Source organism: Notechis scutatus, chromosome Z, assembly GCF_049901735.1.
Source record: "Notechis scutatus isolate UNSWTSFEM ecotype Mainland chromosome Z, rNotScu1.2, whole genome shotgun sequence".
NCBI lineage: Eukaryota > Metazoa > Chordata > Lepidosauria > Squamata > Elapidae > Notechis > Notechis scutatus.
The window spans coordinates 68,941,777-68,961,617 of NC_142025.1; the positions used below are offsets into that span (position 1 = coordinate 68,941,777).

Below are 19,841 nucleotides of genomic sequence, written 5' to 3' on the forward strand. Positions count from 1 at the left end.
ATTGGGGGCTGGAGGCTAAAATATGAAGAACGTTTGAAAAAATTGGGTATATCTAGTATAGTGAAAAGAAGGACTGGGGTAACATGATAGCGGTGTTTCACTATTTGAGGGGCTGCCACAAAGAAGAGGGGGCAATTGATCAGAGCAGAACAAGAAGCAATGGATGGGAACTAAGCAAGGAGACAACCAACATAGAACTAAGTAGTAGTTTCCTGTCAGTTAAAACAATAAGTTTGCTCAATCACTGGAGACTTTTAAGAAGAGATTGATTGGACAGACATTTGTCTGAAATGTTTTACAGTCTCCTGTGTGGGTGGGGGTTGAAAAAACCATTGTCATTTTCCTATTAAAGGCTCTGTGAACATGGAGTAGCCTCACTATTATGGCTAATATTTAAAGACAATTCTTTCAATATTCTAGGCCATTTGTTCCGATTTTATAAATGGTTACAGATAGGGTGCTCTCTATTTATCTTGAATATGTAGAGTATCCTCTGTTGGATATGTAATGCGTGCTATTGTCCATCCATATTTAGTACATAATTCAAGTTGTGTGGAAAGATGGATCAATTTACCCTGTCCCATCCCTTAATCTCTCATGAGATTCCCGCTTGTCTATTGCAGTGAGATACTGAAATATATATATTTAATTAAACATGAAGTAGTTGACGTTTGCAATAAACAAAATAAAATTTCCCCTGAAAAATATTAGCATGTTCATTTGAGTGATACCATTATATCAGAGTTTCTCCTTGCAACCATGACTGCTGATTTTTTTTCATATTCTCTCTACCCTCAAAAAGGTGTTTTTAAACAATTAAAAAAACACTCATTTAAAAAAAAATATGATAAGAAAGCCATATATAAAATGCCCTTTGTTATAGTTTCTGAAATTAGGTGGAGATATCAGAGGTCAGCAACCAAATTTGGTAGTTCAGCTACTATTTGTTTTTGTTCAGAATAGTGCAATTAAGCATTCAGTAAGTTCAATTAATCCATCTTAGATAAAAGAACAATTTATACCTGAAGATACTTCAGAAATGAAAAACACGAGAGAAAATTTCAGCCATGGTCCTTTAGTGATTTTCCTGTTGTACATCTAACTAACACTCAACTGAAGATATAAAAACAAAAATGAGAGCTAGCTTGGTACAAGGCTAGAAATCAGGAGGTTGTGGGTCTCATCTTAGGTAAGAAAAATGGCTGGGAGACTTTAGGCTACTCATTCTCTTCAGCCCAACTCAATTCACAGGGTGGTTGTTGGGAAAATAGTAGGAGGAAGGAATATTAGGTATGTTGCATCTTGAGTTATTTATAAAAATAATAAAAGGTGGGCTAAAATATTTTTTAAAAGTGCCATCCATGGCCATAATAATGTTTTGCATCTCTGTGATAAATGAATCCATTAATAAATTTATATGCTATTAAAAGTACATTCCACACATAGTAGATATGAATTCCAGAGTTCCTGAACAGTTTCAAGAGATGTTGAGTGCACAAGAGATAATATACAAACAGCAAATATGTACCTAAGAAAGGAATATATATCAGAACAGTACTGCATTCAAGGCACACACAGTGTTTTATCTATATCTAATTATCCCTGTGTCTAATTTTTTAACATTCTATGCTATAGTTTTCTTGTATGTAAGTAAAAGAATTATTTTGCTGAAGTGAAGCAAATATATAATCAACTTCTTAATCTCACTATAAAAACGCTTCTCACCTTTTCCATGATGGAAACATAAACACAACAGTATTTATTTAGTTGAACATTCTAATACTATGATTTTAGAGATTTTACCAAATTATAAATTAAGATTGGAGTGATAAAACCTTTAGCCTGAAGACTGAAATATTTTTGATTGTTCTTATGGAAGGGTTTGAACATTTCTTATATGAATTAAATTGAAATGTCATTCTGTAATTCTTATTGTTTTAAGTAGTAGGTCGGACTTCTGTCCCTGAAGTCTTAAGTGGGAACAGTGAATCAGAAAAAATAAGGATTAAGTGGTGTGATTAATAATATCTATTACAATGGGGATTAAAGTTATATCACAAAAGTTGAATGCACACTCTAACTTCAAACAAAACGTATATATATAGGTGGCAAAATTCTTGTCCAATTTTTTGATCTTTTTCAGGCAGAGCAGTCTACATCTATTTTTCTGTTTTGATAATTTGTAGATCTTTTATTATTGTGAAGAATGTTACATTAACTTGCAAATATTCTGGGGCATTGCTGCAATCCTACAATTTGGAAAATTTCACTAAGAGTTATCAATATCGGGGAAAGTGTTATTTTTTTTCTGTTTTCATCTATATGAAGTCCTATATACAATCCTCTTGGAATTAATAGTTCAAGAATGGGTAAACATGGAGAAACTGATGTTTAGTTATTCATTAACAAAGATAATGAATACCTGGCTGGTTTTATTTTAATAGTTCTCTGTATATATAAATGGATGTAGTTAGAGAAAGTATAGTCACCATGACACTGCTTTTATTTGGATTGTTTTTCTAGCTCTTGTTAAAGAAATTGAATTAGAGATTGCATGTATATGTGAGGCTTTTGCCTGTGACATTTTAATGATGCTTTTAATAGGTCACAATGAATTTCTTAATCATTTCAAACTCTTAAATAACTGGTACTTGATCGTTTTGGGCATGAGAAAACAGTCATAAGTGTATTACTTCCTTTACCTGTCCATTACTTCTGATTGAATTTCCAATATCTTGGAATTGACTATTCCCCTCTCCATCCCAATGAAAGAGATTAATTAATCTATGATATTAAAAGGTTTGTTAAAAATGGGAAAGGAATTGAAAATAAAATGTTTTTTTAAAGAACCTTTTATTAGAATTTTTAACAATAGTAAAAGATAATGCAAGCATCCATAAAGGCTCTGATGCAATTGAGAGCTTTTTGTCATTCCTTATCTCCTAGTAGTCAAACCCATAAATTGACTCCTGTCCTGTGATTTCCTCATGAGAAGTGGCAATTTTTCAACCTCTTTCTCTGGAGCAGTCAAATCTTTTTGAACAACAGTGTTTCTTCAAAAAAAAACCACCTATGGTTAAGAGTTCAAAAGGTTTACATATATACCTGCTTTTTATTAACTGTAATTTGTTATGCTATCTGTGCTAATATACTTCATTAACAATTGTTTCGTACCAGCCAAAATATAATTAGTGGATCTGAGTACCCTGTGTCTTGTATGTTTCAAATACAAAAAAACTCAGGGTGTTTCAAGTATTCTATCATAGGAAATCTGTGCCTGTTTAAATAACTTTGGTTAAAATTAATTGTATTTTATTTTCCAGACCCAGAACTGTTGTTAATTAAGAATGGAAGTGAAAGCTTCCAATTGGCTCTTGGCCATCTGAAAGGAGGAGGACAGGACTGTGCAAACCTGAAGTTTGCTATGGCTTGTTTTTTTTCATACACGTGTTTACAACAAAGTTCCCTGAAGTTGGAATACAGTCTTGATTGTGCCTCCCAGATCTGTTTAATGGAAATAGAAAAGAAAATAAAAGGTGCAAAATACATGTAGTGGACTATCTTAAGTGAGTTTCTTAAAGTATGTATTTGCTGATTTACTGTCTGGAAGAACTTATTCTGACTTTTTTTTACTATTTTGATGAAATTCTGGGGTTTGTCAAAATACAGTAGCATACACTGAAAACTTACATTGTTAGTTTGGGCTTATGCACCTGTTTTTGAATAAATGAAAGATTGCCAAGGAGCAAGGAATTGTAGTATATCTATATTTATTTATTATTCATTATAGCAATAGCACTTATATAGCACTTAGATTTATATACTGCTTCACAGCACTTTACAGTCCTCTCTAAGTGGTTGTTCTGACCCAAACCCTTTTCCAATAAAAAAAACAATAACCAAAGGGAACAGAAACCTTTTAATGAGTCTTACAAATCTCCGGTTCTGCTCCCTTAGGCCAGGGGTGGGCAAACTACGGCCCGCGGGCCACATCCGGCCCGTTGGTCTGTCCAATGCGGCCCGCCCCTGAAAAAAAATAGCTGCCATTGGTCTGTCCAATCTGGCCCGCCCCTGAAAAAATATCGCTGGGCGTGGCGTATTGCCCTGTGCCGCGTGGCCCCCAAAGCTGCAAAACTGCGGAGCGATCTAGGGGTAGGAAAGAAAAGAAATTTGCAAAGGCCTCGGCTGGGAGTTCGAAATCACCTTCGAGTGCAACCTCTCTGAAGGTGAGTTCCCGCCGATCCCCCTTTTTTTCCCGGGGCTTCCAGGCTTAAACTTTGCAAAGGCAAAGCTTGCAGGCTGGAGCGTCTTCCCGCCGAGGAGCGGGAAGGGTTCCAACCGGCGGGCGGGGCGGGCTGCTTGGAGCCACCTAAAGCTAGGCCGCTGCTGGTGGAGCCTTGCCCTGCCTTGGTGCCCCGTTTCCCAGCTCGGCGGTCCTGCTCGGACGGCACTTTAAAAGCCTGCTCCCAGCACCCGAGCAACTTCCCAGCAACTTTCCGCTTCGTTTTAACTCGCGGGCACTCGCGCCTGGCCCTGAGCCGCGCAGCGGAGGGGAAGCCCGGCGGGCAGGCGGGCGGGCAGGCGGGCTGCTTGGAGGCGGCGGCCTGGCGGCGCTCTGGGCTTCCCCTCCGCCGTGCGGCTTGGGGCGAGACGCGAGCGCCCGTGAGTTAAAACGAAGCCGAAAGTTGCTGGGAAGTTGCTCGGATTTCTGGGGCTTCCAGACTTAAACTTTGCTTGGGCGGCACTTTAAAAGCCTGCTCCCAGCACCCGAGCAACTTCCCAGCAACTTTCCGCTTCGTTTTAACTCGCGGGCGCTCGCGCCTGGCCCCGAGCCGCACGGCGGAGGGGAAGCCCGGCGGGCGGGCGGGCTGCTTAAACTTTGCTCGGGCGGCACTTTAAAAGCCTGCTCCCAGCACCCAAGCAACTTCCCAGCAACTTTCGGCTTCCTTTTAACTCGCGGGCGCTCGCGCCTGGCCCCGAGCCGCGCGGCAGAGGGAAGCCCGGTGGGCGGGCAGGCTGCTTGGAGGAGGCGACCTGGCGGTGCTCCGGCAGCAGCAACAGGCAGTTTCGCCCGGGCTCCGCTCAGGTGTCCGGCTGGGGCTGTCAGGAGTTGCTACCGCCGGCGCAGCTCCGTGTGGCTCCAGTCCCGCGTTGCCTTGGGAAGGAAAAGGCAAAACCAGGAGCCGCTGAGCCTGAGCCTCCAGTGCCGCTGCTCCTTGCAAAGCACCGCCGCGGCTCTTCCTTTTTGCCTTTCCTTCCCAAGGCAACGCGGGACTGAGCCGCGCCGGCGGTAGCAACTCCTGATTCAGGGGCCTCCGAGGGAGGGGAAGGAGGAGAAGAGGGGGGAAGGGTGGGGGCTATTCCCAAAAAATCTTGTGCTGACCCGGCCCGTCTGTCAAATTTTAAAAGTCAATGCGGCCCCCGAGCCAAAAAGTTTGCCCACCCCTGCCTTAGGTTATTGTTTGTTTTATTGGAAAAGGGTTTGGGTCAGAACAATTTACTTTCTACAAAGAACATCTGATTCATAGCTGGCTTTTGTCTTCTTGGAGGAGGGGCAGCCTGACTCCCAATTTGCCAGCGCTGCTGCAGCTGTTCTTTCCTACAAGCAGCCCTGCATGCATGCTCACTTGGCACAGGCTCCCTGGGAACCTCCTCATCGCTGCTACCAGCCCACACAATCTCTGAAGGCAACAGTCCACTCCCTAATGGTCCTGGCCCCTCATCTGAGTCCTCACTCTCCTCAGCCGTCCGCACCTGCTGCCGTCTAACCACAACAGTGGTTTACAGAGTCAGCATTTTGCCCTCAACAATCTGATCCTCATTTTACCAATCTTGGAAGCATGCAAGACTGAGTCAACCTTGAGCAAGTCAGGATCAAATTCCTGGAGTGAGCAGTGAGTTAGCCTTACTGCATTCCAAGTACTGCGCTATCATGGCTCTATGCATTGATACGTATACATTGTATTTAACATAAGGAATCTATGGAGGTCATGCAATCACTAATATACAAATTTAAGTAAAACATCTGCATATCTATAACTATACCTATACAGACAGTCCTAGACTTACAACCACAATTGAGCCCCAAATTTCTTTTGTTAAGTGAGTTTTGTCCTGTTTGTTTGTTTGTTTGTTTGTTTGTTTGTTTATTGCCTCAATTGTTAAGTGAATCACTGCAGTTAATAAGTTAGTAACTGTGTTGTTAAGTAAATCTGGCTTCCCCTTTGACTTCTTGTAGAAAGTGACAAAAGGGAATCACATGATCTTGGGACAGCAACGGTTATAAATATGAACCAGTTACCAAGCATCTTGAATGTAAATTATATGGATGCTGCAAAGGTTGTAACTGAAAAACAGTCATAAGTCACTTTTTTCAGTGCTGTTGTAAGTTTGAACGGTCACTAAATGACCTGTTGTAAGTTGAGGACTATCTGTACATATACGTGATATGATATACATATATATATATATTATATACATTATGTATATAATATAGGAGATAAATTATTAAATTAAGATAAAAGGTAAATTCGTAGACTTATGTCTGTGGAAATTTTTAGTCATCCAGATCGTCCCAAAAATGCTTTTTCAAAAGGCCACTGGACTTTCTGGTTTTTCTTTGAAGACATTTTTTTTCAGATAGTGATGAAGAAGCTTCTGGGATGAGAAGTTAAATCCAGTTGCTTCATAGACTTATCTTTCATAAAATAGGAGAAGAAGGTGACGTTTCCAGATGGCCTAGTATTTGTCCCCCAGATATTTCTCTTTTAAAATAATGTATGGTGACAGGAGTGGGGGGAATTGTGCATCTTTCTTGATACGTTCTTATGAAGAAAGCAATTAATAGCAATAGCAATAGCACTTAGACTTATATACTGTGAAACAGTATACTTTTACAGCCCTCTCTAAGTGGTTTACAAAGTCAGCATATTGCCCCAACAATCTGGTCCTCATTTTACCCACCTTGAAAGGACAGAAGGCTGAGTCAATCTTGAACCTGATGAGATTCAATCTATCAAATAGCAGTCAGTCAGCAGAATACTGCATTCTAACCACTGTGTCACTGCAGCTCTAATCCTAGTTCCTAATGTTGTTTGGATTTCTGGGTACTATGTTTTTGGTTGAATTATTTTTGACTAAAATGTCTAGAATTTAAAATTACAGAAATCTGAGAAATAGACTAGATTTTGAGTTTTTATTCAAACTTGAAAAGAATCCTTAATGTCGTATCATATCTTTTTATGTTGCAATAAAGACTGTCCTCCAGATCTTGATAAATTCCAAGGTGGTAAGTGGGCTGGAGAGGGGAGATAAAGTAGAATTTATTTTTGTTTAACCAAGGGATAATGGTAAAGTTCAGAATTATTTTCCGGAACTTGAACATACTATAAATGATGATGCTTCAATAGCTGCTCTGAAATGAGGAGAAAAATATTCTGTTGTTTAAAAGCGAAGATTTTTTCAATTCAGCAAATGATTGCTTTATCCTCACATGGGGACAAAAGATTGATACTGTCTGAAGAGAAACTGGAATACCTATTTTTAAGGTAAAATGTATTTGGTATTTTAATTTACAAAGTAATAGATACAAAATTGAAAGCTATACATTAGAGAATATTTACCTCAGTCCATTAGCTATTCTCAACTATTTCTTTCTTAAATATAAAGGTTATAATACCATACTGTTGAAACTTGCAAAAGAGCCATTTATTAATATTTTATGTTTAGACACTATGGCCTATGTTCTAAGGAAACCATTGAGTTAATATCTCATAATCTGTTGCATTGCGTATTATACTAGAATTTGTAGTCAGTTTGGATACACTCTTTTCCTGATGGCTGTATAAGATTGCTTGAATGAAACGACACACTTTATTTGGAGATATCTCCATTAAAATCTTTAAAAAGGTCTTAAATATTGTTGCTATAGTTAAAGTCAATAACTTTGAATTTAGTAGTTGCACAATTCAGAGACAGTAAAGGAAAGGCTTTTTAGTTTCTATCTTGCTATTGCTCTGTATATATCTATATGTTTATAAATACAGGTAGTCCTCAACTTATGACCACAATTAAATACGGAATTTCTGTTGCTAAGCAAGATAGTTTTCAAATGAATTTTGCCTCATTTTATGACCTTTCTTGCCACAGTGAATTATTGCAGTTGCTAAGTTTAATAACATGGTTGTTAAGTGAATCTGGCATCCCATTGACTTTGCTTATCAGAAAGCAAGGTGGAAAAGGTGATCACATGACCTCAGGACACTGCAACTATCATAAATATGAGTCAGTTGCCAAGCGGCCGAATTTTGACCATATGACCATGGGGATGTTGCAATGGTTGTCCTAAAGTAGAATAGAATAGAATAGAATAGAATAGAATAGAATAGAATAGAATAGAATAGAATAGAATAGAATAGAATAGAATTCTTTATTGGCCAAGTGTGATTGGACATACAAGGAATTTGTCTTGGTGTAAATACTCTCAGTATATATAAAAGAAAAGATACATTCGTCAAGAGTCAAGAATTATAAGGTACAACACTTAATGTTAGTCATAGGGTACAATAAGCAATCAAATCATACTAGGAAACAGTCAATATAAATCATAAGGATACAAGCAACAAAGTTACAGTCATACAGTCACAAGTGGGAGAGGATGAATGATAAGGAGTGATGAGAAGATTAACAGTAATAGTAGTGCAGATTTTGTAATAGTTGAACAGTGTTGAGGGAATTACTTGTTTAGCAGAGTGATGACTTTCGGGAAAAAGCTTCTTGTGTCTAGTTGTTCTGATATGTAGTGCTCTATAGCGTCATTTTGAGGGAAGGAGTTGAAACAGTTTATGTCCGAGATGTGAGGGGTCTGTAATATTTTCACAGCCCTCTTTTTGACTCATGCAGTATACAGGTCCTTGATTGAAGGCAGGTTGGTAGTATTTGTTTTTTCTGCAGTCCTAATTATCATCTGAAGTCTGTGTCTGTCTTGTTGGGTTGCAGAAACAAATCAGACAGTTATAGAGGTGCAGATGATAGACTCAATAATTCCTCTGTAGAACTATATCAGCAGCTTCTTGGGCAGTTTGAGCTTTCTGAGTTGGTGGAGAAAGAACATTCTTTGTTGTGCTTTTTTGATGACGTTTTTGATGTTAGGTGTCCATTTTAGGTCATGTGATATAGTAGAACCTAGAAATTTGAAGGTCTTTACTGTTGATACTGTGTTGTCTAGTATTGTAAGAGGTGGTAGTATGGGAGGTTTTCTTCTAAAGTCTACCACCATTTCTACGGTTTTGAGTGTGTTCAATTCCAGATTGTTCCGGTTACACCATGAGGCAAGTTGTATAACCTCCTGTCTGTATGCATATTCGTTGTTGTCTTGAATGAGACCAATCACTGTTCTGTCATCAGCAAACTTCAATATTTTAACAGACGGATTGTTTGAGATGCAGTCATTGGTATATAGGGAGAAGAGATGGTCCTAAGTCACCTAAATAATTACTAAATGAACTGTTGTAAGTAACGACTATCTATACACATAAATGTTGTTCGATTTGATATTAATTTCCAGGTAATCCTTGGGTTTTGATAGCAGTTGGGACCAGAATGTTGATTCAAAATATGGAGTGTCATGTGATGTGACTGAATTGCTTAGTGATGGAAGTCCCAATTGTCATCATAATTCCAGGACTTCATGGGTCATTAAGTATGAGGAGGCAAGGGTCCTAAGTGCACCAGGCAAACACTATGGAGTGGGGGAGACTGCATGGATTCCACGTACAGTTGCTATGAAATATGGGTGGGGGTGTGTCATAGGCAAGTTGAATATGTGACTCTGGGATCTCATACTCTGTAACAGGACTCCTTGGGAATAAAAATGGCAAGACCAATTAACAGAAGCAACTTGCGGCCTTCTCTGCCAGCTTTCCTTTTGAATTTGCTTGTGGGAAGCCGGCAGAGAAGATTGCAAATGTTGATCATGTGATTGTGGGACAATGCAATCATAAGTCTGAACTGGTTGCTAAGCGCCCAAATTGGGATCCCATAAACACATGAATGTTGTGATATGCAGAATTTTGAGAATGAATCATAAGTACTACTTGCTCAGCCTCGTTGTTAACTTTGGACGGTCGCTGAACCATCGAGGATCACCTGTATTTTCCCTGTTACTTTAACTCAATTTTCATCGTTTAATCCATCTTAGAAATACTTATTTTTCTTTTCTTTTAAATTTTACTATTGTGATTTTATAAATAAACTCTTAAATCAGAATATATTTTGTATTGTTTCCCTGTAGTATTTAAGATGATTGATGAGATAAGGATATTTAAAAATTAAATATCCCCTCTCTACAAAATATTAAGGGGAATTATGTTGTGTATAAATTATGCAAGTGTTAATATGTGTATGAATTCTGATAGCAAAGCAAGATTTACAGCTATAGTCTGAATAAATGGTGATATTCTTTAAAATTAAATTAGATATATAAATTATCTTACTTTCTTCCAGGTGCTTTCTATCTTGTATTTGAATATATGGATCATGATCTCATGGGGCTTCTGGAATCTGGCTTGGTTCATTTTGATGAAAGTCATATTAAATCTTTCATGAGACAGTTGATGGAAGGCTTAGATTACTGCCATAAGAAGAATTTCTTACATCGAGATATTAAATGTTCTAACATCTTACTAAACAACAGGTAATCAACTGGTTTTACAAAAAAAATAATCTAAAATTTAGAAATGAAACAAAATGTAGTTTGTAAATTCATTTCCAAATAATAACATTTTATTGATACATATAGTGCATTTTTTGTTCAAACTGCTGGAGATACTGAAAATTATTAATCCAATAATTAGGCCCAGTCTTAAACCCAGCACTCTTCAATATCTTCATAAATGACTTGGATGAGAGAATAGAAGGGGAACTCATCAAATTTGCAGATGGCGCTAAACTGGCAGGAATACCCAACACCCCAGAAGACAAGGATCCAAAAAACTCTTGACAAACTTGAACAATGTGCCCTATCCAACAAAATAAATTTTAATATGGAGAAAAGCAAAGTTTTACCTTTAGGGAGGGAAAATGATAGTATAAGTACAGATTAGGCGAGACCTGGCTCAAAAACAGTAACAGTGAAAGGAAACAGTGAGAGGTATGGACACTTCTGATAGCCCAGGATTCTGCCTTTAAGGCAGGGAATAGGGATATATATAGAGAGGCCTGGCCTCTCTCTATATAGATATATATAGAGAGGCCAGGCATTAAGATAGCAAAACAACAATACAAATATAAAGGTGGAGAACCACCTAGCAGATAACAACCTGAAGCAAGTGTGGCAGGGACTGCAGCACCTAACTAACTATAAGGAACATGATCAGTGCTGATGCCTCATTGGTAGAAGAGTTGAACATCTTCACTCACTATGAGGTGAAAAGACCAGACCCTATAGCCTCTGCCTGCCAGTTTTCTGTTTCCGGGCCACTCGCCCTTTACGAACATCAAGTGAGAGCTGCACTGAAGGCTGTGAATCCACGTAAAGCTGCAGGTCCAGATGGGGTACTGGGAATAGTGGTAAAGACTTGTGCTGATCAATTATCAGGGGTCCTGACAAAGAGCTTTAACATCCCCCTGCAAATGGCCTGTGTTCCATCATGCTTGAAAACAGCCACTATTGTCCCAGTCCCCAAGAAAACAGCAATTAACTATCTAAATGACTACAGACCTATCACATTAACATCAGTAGCGATGAAATGCTTCGAAAGACTGGTTCTCCAACACCGTAGGACATGCCAGACCTTGACAAATATCAGTTTGCCTATGGGGGAACAGGTCTACAGACAACACCATAGCTACTGCCTTACATACTGTAGCGAGCCATCTGGAGAAACCCGGAAACTATGTGAAGATGCTTTTTATTGACTACAACTTGGCCTTCAATGCTATCCTGCCGAGCATTCTTATCGAAAAGCTGACTGACTTGGATTTTCCCTCTTCCATCTGCAACTGGATCAAAGACTTTCTGAGGGACTGACCACAAACAGTGAGGGCTGGGTCTGTCACATCCACCTCCTTGAAGCTTAGCGCTGGCTCCCCACTGGATTATGTGCTCAGTCCCTACCTGTACTCACTGTATACATGATTGTGTATTATCTAACCCATCCACTGTATTAAGTTCGCAGATGATACCACTATATTGGGTCTCATTAGATGTGGAGATGAAACAGCGCACAGGGGAGAGGTTCAAAAATTATCTTCATGGTGCCTAGAAAACAACTTGCACCTAAACATCAGCAAGTCAAAGGAGATGATGTTATACTTCTGGAAGAAGAGAGAGGAACCCGTCCCACTTTACACTGAGGGGGGCTGTGTGGAGAGAGTTTCCTTCTTTAAATTCCTGGGAGTCTACCTCAACGAAGATCCTACCTGGAAAATCAACACAACCCAGGTGGCCAGAAAGGCACAACAGAGACTCCATTTTCTTAGGGTCTTGGGAATAAAGTGGAACAATGACTGATGATCTCCTTTTATCGGACCACAATAGAAAGCGTCCTCACATATTGCACTACGGTGTGGTATGCTGGCTTGACAGCCATTAAAGAGGGTGGTGAGCACAGCACAAAACTTGTGGGCTGTTCCCTGATACCATTAGATGATGTCGCTAGGCTCGCTGCCTTAGAGTGAGGAAAATTCTCAGGGACGACTCACATCCCAGTCAGCACTTCTTCACTCTCCTACCATTGGGTAGGAGATACACAAGCATAGCCAGCCATACCAACAGGTTGAAGAACAGTTTCTTCCCATGGGCTGTCAGACTTCTGAATGGAAAATAACACAGACTTGCGGGGCCGGCGTGCTGTGCAACAAGGTTACATAGTGTAATAAGATTGGGTTAGGAATTTCTGTCCTCAATGTGAGTTGTGTTGGGGGAGGGTGCATGAAGGGAGGCTCGGCCAACCTCATTGTACATATGTTGTACTCTGACAATAAACGAAATAATAATAACGGAGTCCTAGTAGATGATCACTTCAATATGAGCCAGCAATGTGCAGCAGCAGCCAAAAAAGCTAATACAATCCTAGGTTGTATAAACAAAAGCATAGAATCAAGTTCACTTGAAGTGTTAGTACTACTTTATAAAACCTTACTAAGACCACACCTGAAATACTGCAACTAGTTTTGCTCGCCACATTACAAAAAAGATGTTGCGACTTTGGAAAAAGTTCAGAGAAGAGCAACTAAAATGATCAAAGGCCTGGAGACTTAAAACATATGAAGAATGGCTGCAGGATTTGGGTTTGACTAATCTAAATAAAAAAAGAAATAGGAGTGACAAGATAGCAGTATTCCAGTATTCAAGCAGAAGGGGAGATGAAATTATTCTCCAAAGCACCAGAGGGCAGGACAAGAAACAATGGTTGGAAACTAGTCAAAGAGAGAAACAACCTGGAATTAAGGAGAAACCTCCTAACAGTGAGGACAATTAACCAGTGGAACAGCTTGCTTGCAGCAATTGTGGGCGCTCCATCACTGGATGTTTTTAAGAAGAGACTAGACAGTTACTTATCTGAAATGGTATAGGTTCTCCTGCTTGAGCAGGGTCTGGCCGAAGACCTCCAAGGTCTCTTCCAGCTCCTTCCACTCCACTCCACTCTACTCTATTCTAAAATATTGACTTCAGCATTTCTTTTATTTGAATGCATAATTAATATGAATCTAGAGTTTATTTTAGGTTTACTTACATTTGGAATAGATACATTGAAAGCAGTAAGTTTATTAAATTTCCAATTATTTAATCAGAATATTTTAGACTAAATACAACCCATAAGGCTTCTGCAGAAGCTCCCTACTTTAATTTTAATATTAGAGATCTTATGCAACTTCCATAGGATCAATAAATTATTGCAAAAATAAGACTTCTGTGTATACTGAATCTCTGCATTTGAGTAGTAGGATTGTGTTTATTTCCCAAGGAATCTTTTTTTTCACCTATACATAGTGATACATACATACAGAGCTAGATTAATGACATACTGTATGCATGCATTTATTGAGAACAACTTATAATCCTCCAGTGCTCACACTGGATGTTATAGTACCATTCCTGGTGTTGCTCAGCAATACCTATCCTGGTTGAGACTGTTAAGAGTTGGGTTTAACCTACCATAGTTTATCATCTGTGTAAATTCTACAGTAATTTTTAGGAACTTTTTTTCCTGCTCTACTATGCTTATTTATTATATTTGTATTTTATGTGCTTTTAAAATATTGTTTTAACTATATGACAGTTTGAGAAACTAGTTAAAAAGTGGCATGTAGTAGGTGTCAATTTTTTTGATAATTGCAGCATTAAGATAAAAATAAATGGATTATTAATCTTAAAACATTACAGTAAATGTTTTTAAGTATTAAAATGATTCATTATTACTTTTTAATGCTTTATTATTCTCATTTTTGACTGCATGTTTGCAACATCTAAATCACGAGAATACAACTTTTTATGGAGGAAGAGTAAAACTTAGGGTTTGCATGAGGACTGTACTGCAAAGAGTTTTGGTGGGTCCAAGGCAAAAATCCCCCTTAAAGTTGAGATAAATATAAATATTATGGCTATTATTCAATTGTACATCAAACAAAATTTACTGTTTCCACTAGAGGGCAGATCAAGCTGGCAGATTTTGGTCTTGCTCGCCTGTACAGCTCTGAAGAAAGGTAAGTTTAATATTAATTTAAAACTATTTATCTCTGTTTTGGAAGCATTCTGAAAATATGTCATATGTAATTAAAAATTTTTTTAATTATTCTATGTCCTTTAAGGATGTGATTATTCTTATTATTTTAATGTTTTCTAATCAAATTTTAAACAATTTTTATTCTAAGTTGGTTTATATCTGATTAGCTTCAAACTTATACTTAAGGTAGCTAATTTAAATCAATGGCTTTAAATTAGCTAACACTAACGTATAGTTCTTCTTTTACAGGAATATTTTTTTTTCATAATATGAAAAGGAAGCAGGAGCAACATGAGGTGTTATTTCAAAGTAGTTTCTTTATTGTTGCTTGCCTATAAACATAAATTTTGTCTGACTAAAGTACTTATCTCATAACTCATTAAATGTATCTGTAAACTATTAACTTGGATTTGCTTTCACATATTTCCTTCATAAATAAAAAATAAATACCAAACATGCCATGCTTTTTAGCTGGAAATGAATCCCTCTTTCCTGTGACTGGATTGTGTTCTACCATAGTGATACCTTCATTTATTCAACAATATCTAAAGTGTATTGCACAATTTTGTTTAATTTATTGTAATGGTTTGCACGATAATTTAAAAAGATATACCTTTTTGGTAATGGTACTTCAGATCAGCGGTGGGCTCTAAATAATTTAACTGGTTCGTCCTAAAGAACGGGTGGGTGCAGCTGGGGTAGGTGGGTCATGTGACTGAGTGGGCATGGCCATCTTGATGTCACAGCAAGTTGGGGTGGCGCAGGCGGGCTGAAGCGGTAATGGCCGAAGCCTTAGACTTATCTTTGTGTAGCAACAGTAATGGTGATTCTCCGATGCCTCTTGCTGGGTCTTGCTGCCCGATAGTCAGGGTTTTTAAAAAGGTTTTTGCAACAAGAAATGACGGGTGGCTATTTCCAGCCTTTGTTGGTGCAGCTGGGTACATGATTCAGCCCCGTGACACTGGCCTGCAGCCACTGCCAGTCTTTTTCAGCACAAGAAGCCTGCAGATGCCCCTTTTTTCAGCGCAAGTAGCCTGCAGCCACCCCTTTTTTTCAGCGCAAATAGCCTGCAGCAGCTGCTTTTTTTAGCGTGAGAAGCCTGTAGCCACCTCTTTTTTCAGTGTGAGAAGCCTGTAGCCACTGCTTTTTAGTGGCGCGAAGGGCCTACAGTAGCTGCCTCTTTGCCGGTCAGAACTGAGCTAGGAGCAGCAGCTGGAGGATTCTTGCACCGGCAAAGACCGGTGGCTGCAGGCTTCTCATGCTGCTTTTTGCCAGTGCAAAGGGTCTGCAGCAGCAGTCTCTTTGCTGGCCGGAAGTGACAAGGCTGGAGGATGGATGAGAGGGCGGCCCTTGGGGGAGGCATTTTCTCTCAGCCTCGTACCCAGAAGGCCCCGTGGAAGCCGAGGCTGGGCCCAAAAGGCAGCCAAGCCTCGCTGTGTGACTCCCCCCCCCCACTGAGGCGGTCCTTCGGCTGAGCGTAGCAAGCCCGGAACGGATCTTCTTCCTTCCTCACCATCAGCTTTACTTTCTTGCCCATAGGGCTCACACTGTTTCACAGTGGTGGCCTGGCATGCGGGCAGAAGCCCCAGGGAAGGCCAGAGCCAAGGACTCATGCATTCCCTGACCTGAGGTGAAGGGGAGGCTCTGGGGAAGGTAGAGCCAGGGACTGGTGCGTTCCCTGATCCAAGGCAAAGGGCAAGAGGGCTGCATGCGGCGGAAGGATGGTGAGAGCCAGGCCTGAAAGGCAGCTGAGCTTCACTGTGTCCACCTCAAGGCGGTCCTTTGGCCGGGCGCTTTACCTTTGCAGGCAGCCACAGTGAGCAGAGCGGGCGAGGCGCGGAGATCAACTGGGCCACATAGTCTGGGTGGGTGAGCAAGTGAAGGAGCCAGGGAGTAGCTGGGCGCAGGCAAGACTCTAGCAACTGGCCAAGGCAGGCGAGGTGAGAGAGGGTGGGGTGAGATGGCATGGACGGAGCCAGCCAGATGTGAAATTTGCTGGATTGCAAAACTGCGTAGAATCTTATGCCTGAACTGGTGTGAACCGGCAGCAGCCCACCTCTGCTTCAGATGCAGTATAAAAATCTAAATACACCCGGAAAATTGTAAAATATTTGATTCTTATAGCATATAAACGGACATAATTTGTTGGTAACACTAGTACGTTAACTCATCGGCCTAATTGTCATGAAAATGCAGGTAGTCTCTGTTTAGTGACTGCCTTTTTCTGTGACCTTTCACAGTTGTGACAATGATGAAAAAGTAACTTTGCAATCAATGCCTGCATTAATGACCAATGCAGTATCTCTCTTAATTATGTGTTTTCCATTACAACCACTCTCGCAGAGTGGTGAGATTACTTAAAGAAGCTATCTTTCCTTTTATCAGCAGTGCAGTTTCATCCCTTAAAGATGCTAATGGAAAGTTAACGAGCTCAGCTTTGTGACCTTATTTAGTTTCATATCAAGGGTTGTTGTTTTTTTGTTTGTTTTTTGGCTCCTGGCAATAGTGTGCACCAAAACCTTCATTTTTGTGTATATTCGTCATAGTTTGCCTGTTTACTCTCTTGCAATCCCTTCATCTCCAATAAATGTAAACAACAAACATTACATCTCTTCTTGCTAATTATGCCAGTAGTGTCAGTGTGAGTATTCCAAAGGGCAGGGAAGTGCTATAAGATTTGTTTTACTTTGTTTCCTTGCAAGTCCAGCTCTGGAAACCTTCTCTGCTGTTTGGGTTCATTCAGCTATTTGGGATCATATTCTTCTGATTCTCTAAAGAAAAGAGCTCAAAATTGTAATCACAATAGTGATTATATTATTTTTCACTCAGTGATTGATTTGGTTAACAAGCAAGTTGTGAGTCCCAATTGCTGTTTCTAAATAAGGACTGCCTGTAGTAAAAATCTTTCTATATTGCACCACTGTGCTAAGTGTACAATACATTCTATTGTGTGATGGAATATTTTTCTTTACATCATAATATAAAGCTATTTAGCGTGCAGGCTTTTACATAAGATATGTGCTAAGACAGAATCAGTGACAAACCTTTGAAGAATAGGGGCTGATTATAATATAGTGATAGCTTCCTTTGTGTTGCCTAAACTATGCTGTTGATCTCAGTGGTGTCAGGCAATCTTACAGTCATTGTTGAAGTAAGACATGACTAAGTCTGACTGATTTTGTAGCATAGCATAGGATGCCGTATTGGCTTTTGTAGCATAGCATAGGATGCCATATTGGCTTTTGCTTTGGGCAGCAAAAATTGATTCAGATCCAATCTTATGGTAGTTTGAAAAGAAACCTTAGAACAGCAGTGACATCCAATGACATTCTAAAACATCATTTTCTCCCATGAGCTGTTCAGAGCATCCAGAAGTGGGGAAGTGCTTCAGTCTCTTCTGGAAAGGCTGGGCTTAAAACTCTGGGACGCTCCTCCTCCATGGGACACCTCCCCAGCGTCCCCCAGTTTTAGCTCAGCCTTCGTGGTAAGGGGTTGTGCACTCCCTGACTGGAATGGTTTTCTGATTCAGCTAGTCAAAATTCAGGTTTGCTCTTGGGTTAATTCGGCTTCTAAATTTTCCCCCAATTAATTTGGCGATTTCAAGGCTTGTTAGGTCATCCCCCGATCAGTTTGAGAGCAGTTCTTTGTGGCTGGCAGAGCCTGCCACTCTGCAGGCAGCCTGAGACGGCCACTTCAGGCAATTAGCTTATCTAATCCCCCGATCGTCTTATCTCTGCGATCTTGGTGGAGCGCTCGCAGCCGCGGCTCACTTCTCCTTGCCGTTTTGACTGACAGGATCATTTATCTGACAATTTAGAGAGTCAGCAGCAGTGGCTCGTTAAACTTCTCAGGCAATTAACATCGGAGATTCTGCCTTCCCGCCATTTTCAATGGCTGGCTTCAAGTTCGCGCCTAAATATCACAGGCGCCATTCCCCGCTGGTTTCCCTTCTTGGGGACCGGGGCAGGTACCTTCCCACTCCACTTCCCTGGCATTATTTCTCTTTTATCTTGCTGGCGTTGGATAAGCAGGCTAGTCCTTAAACATGATTTTTTTTCTTTTTGCAATTGCTTTTGGATCATTACATTGGAGTGAAGCCGCAAGTGCCATTTCAAACAGTGGGACGTTTTTGACAGGAAAGGATCCATCCAGGCCCTGTATAGCTGGTTTCCCTTGTTGGGGACCAGGGATCTAGAATATTTCTTGCACAGTTTTACATAGGCGTGTGTGTGTGTGCGCGTGTGTGTGTGTGTGTGTGTGTGTGTGTGTATAGACTTATAGTCCTGGAGAAGCGTTCCACTTTCAACCACAGGGTAGGCATCACCCCTAAGTACAAATAATAATAATAATAATAACAATAATAATAATAATAATAATATTTTTTTTAAAAAAAATTAAAGTTAGAGGCACTAGAATCAGTCATCCACAATGGAAGGTGACAACATCTTCCGCTCCAACACAAACAAGTCCCGAGATAAGTCAGTGGACCCCAAAAAGGCCTCTAAGGCGGCGGATAAGGCGGCATAGACAGCACCAAGCCTTGGAAAGGCAGTTGCAGAAATGGGCCAGGGAGGCGGACAAGATGGCTATGACACAACAATCGGATCAGGACCCAAGTACATTGTTGGGGCCCTTGGACTTATCCACCCAGCCCAGACAGGCTATTTCTGGACAGCCTCCCATAGGCATATCTCCTCCAATGAGCACTGCCCGGCGAATCCCAGAGGCAACCTTCACCCCTACGGCCGCCGGTTTAAGACAGAGGGATTACCTGAGACTATTCCCATCGAAATGAGGCAATGGATGGAGATGGCCATACAAAAGGGCATACGACTGGAGTTCAGCAATCCATCCGGACCAGACACTTTTCGGCTACTTTGGAAGCGGGATCCCTGTCTGCTCAATCCTTTGCGCATATGGGACATCATCAAACTCAGATATTCCCCAATATTCCTGACATACCAGTCCAGGGTCTTCGGGAGGAGGTGGAATTAGATGACCAGGATGTTCCCATGGAGGTGGGGTCGATCCATCAGATGGACTTGGGGTTGTCAGAGGCTGACCCACTAGAATGAGGAATGTTGGATGATGAAGGTCTCATTCCGGACCAACCTA

At 40.4% G+C, this 19,841-nt stretch overlaps 1 protein-coding gene across 1 annotated transcript in view; it reads left to right on the forward strand.

The window, feature by feature from the left end:
- Window positions 1-19,841, forward strand: part of CDK13 (cyclin dependent kinase 13) — a 90,525-nt gene that overhangs the window by 33,485 nt on the left and 37,199 nt on the right. Inside the window, 2 exon segments of the mRNA XM_087945891.1 lie at window positions 10,504-10,693; window positions 14,650-14,706. Of these exon segments, the coding sequence (XP_087802017.1) occupies window positions 10,504-10,693; window positions 14,650-14,706 (247 nt within the window).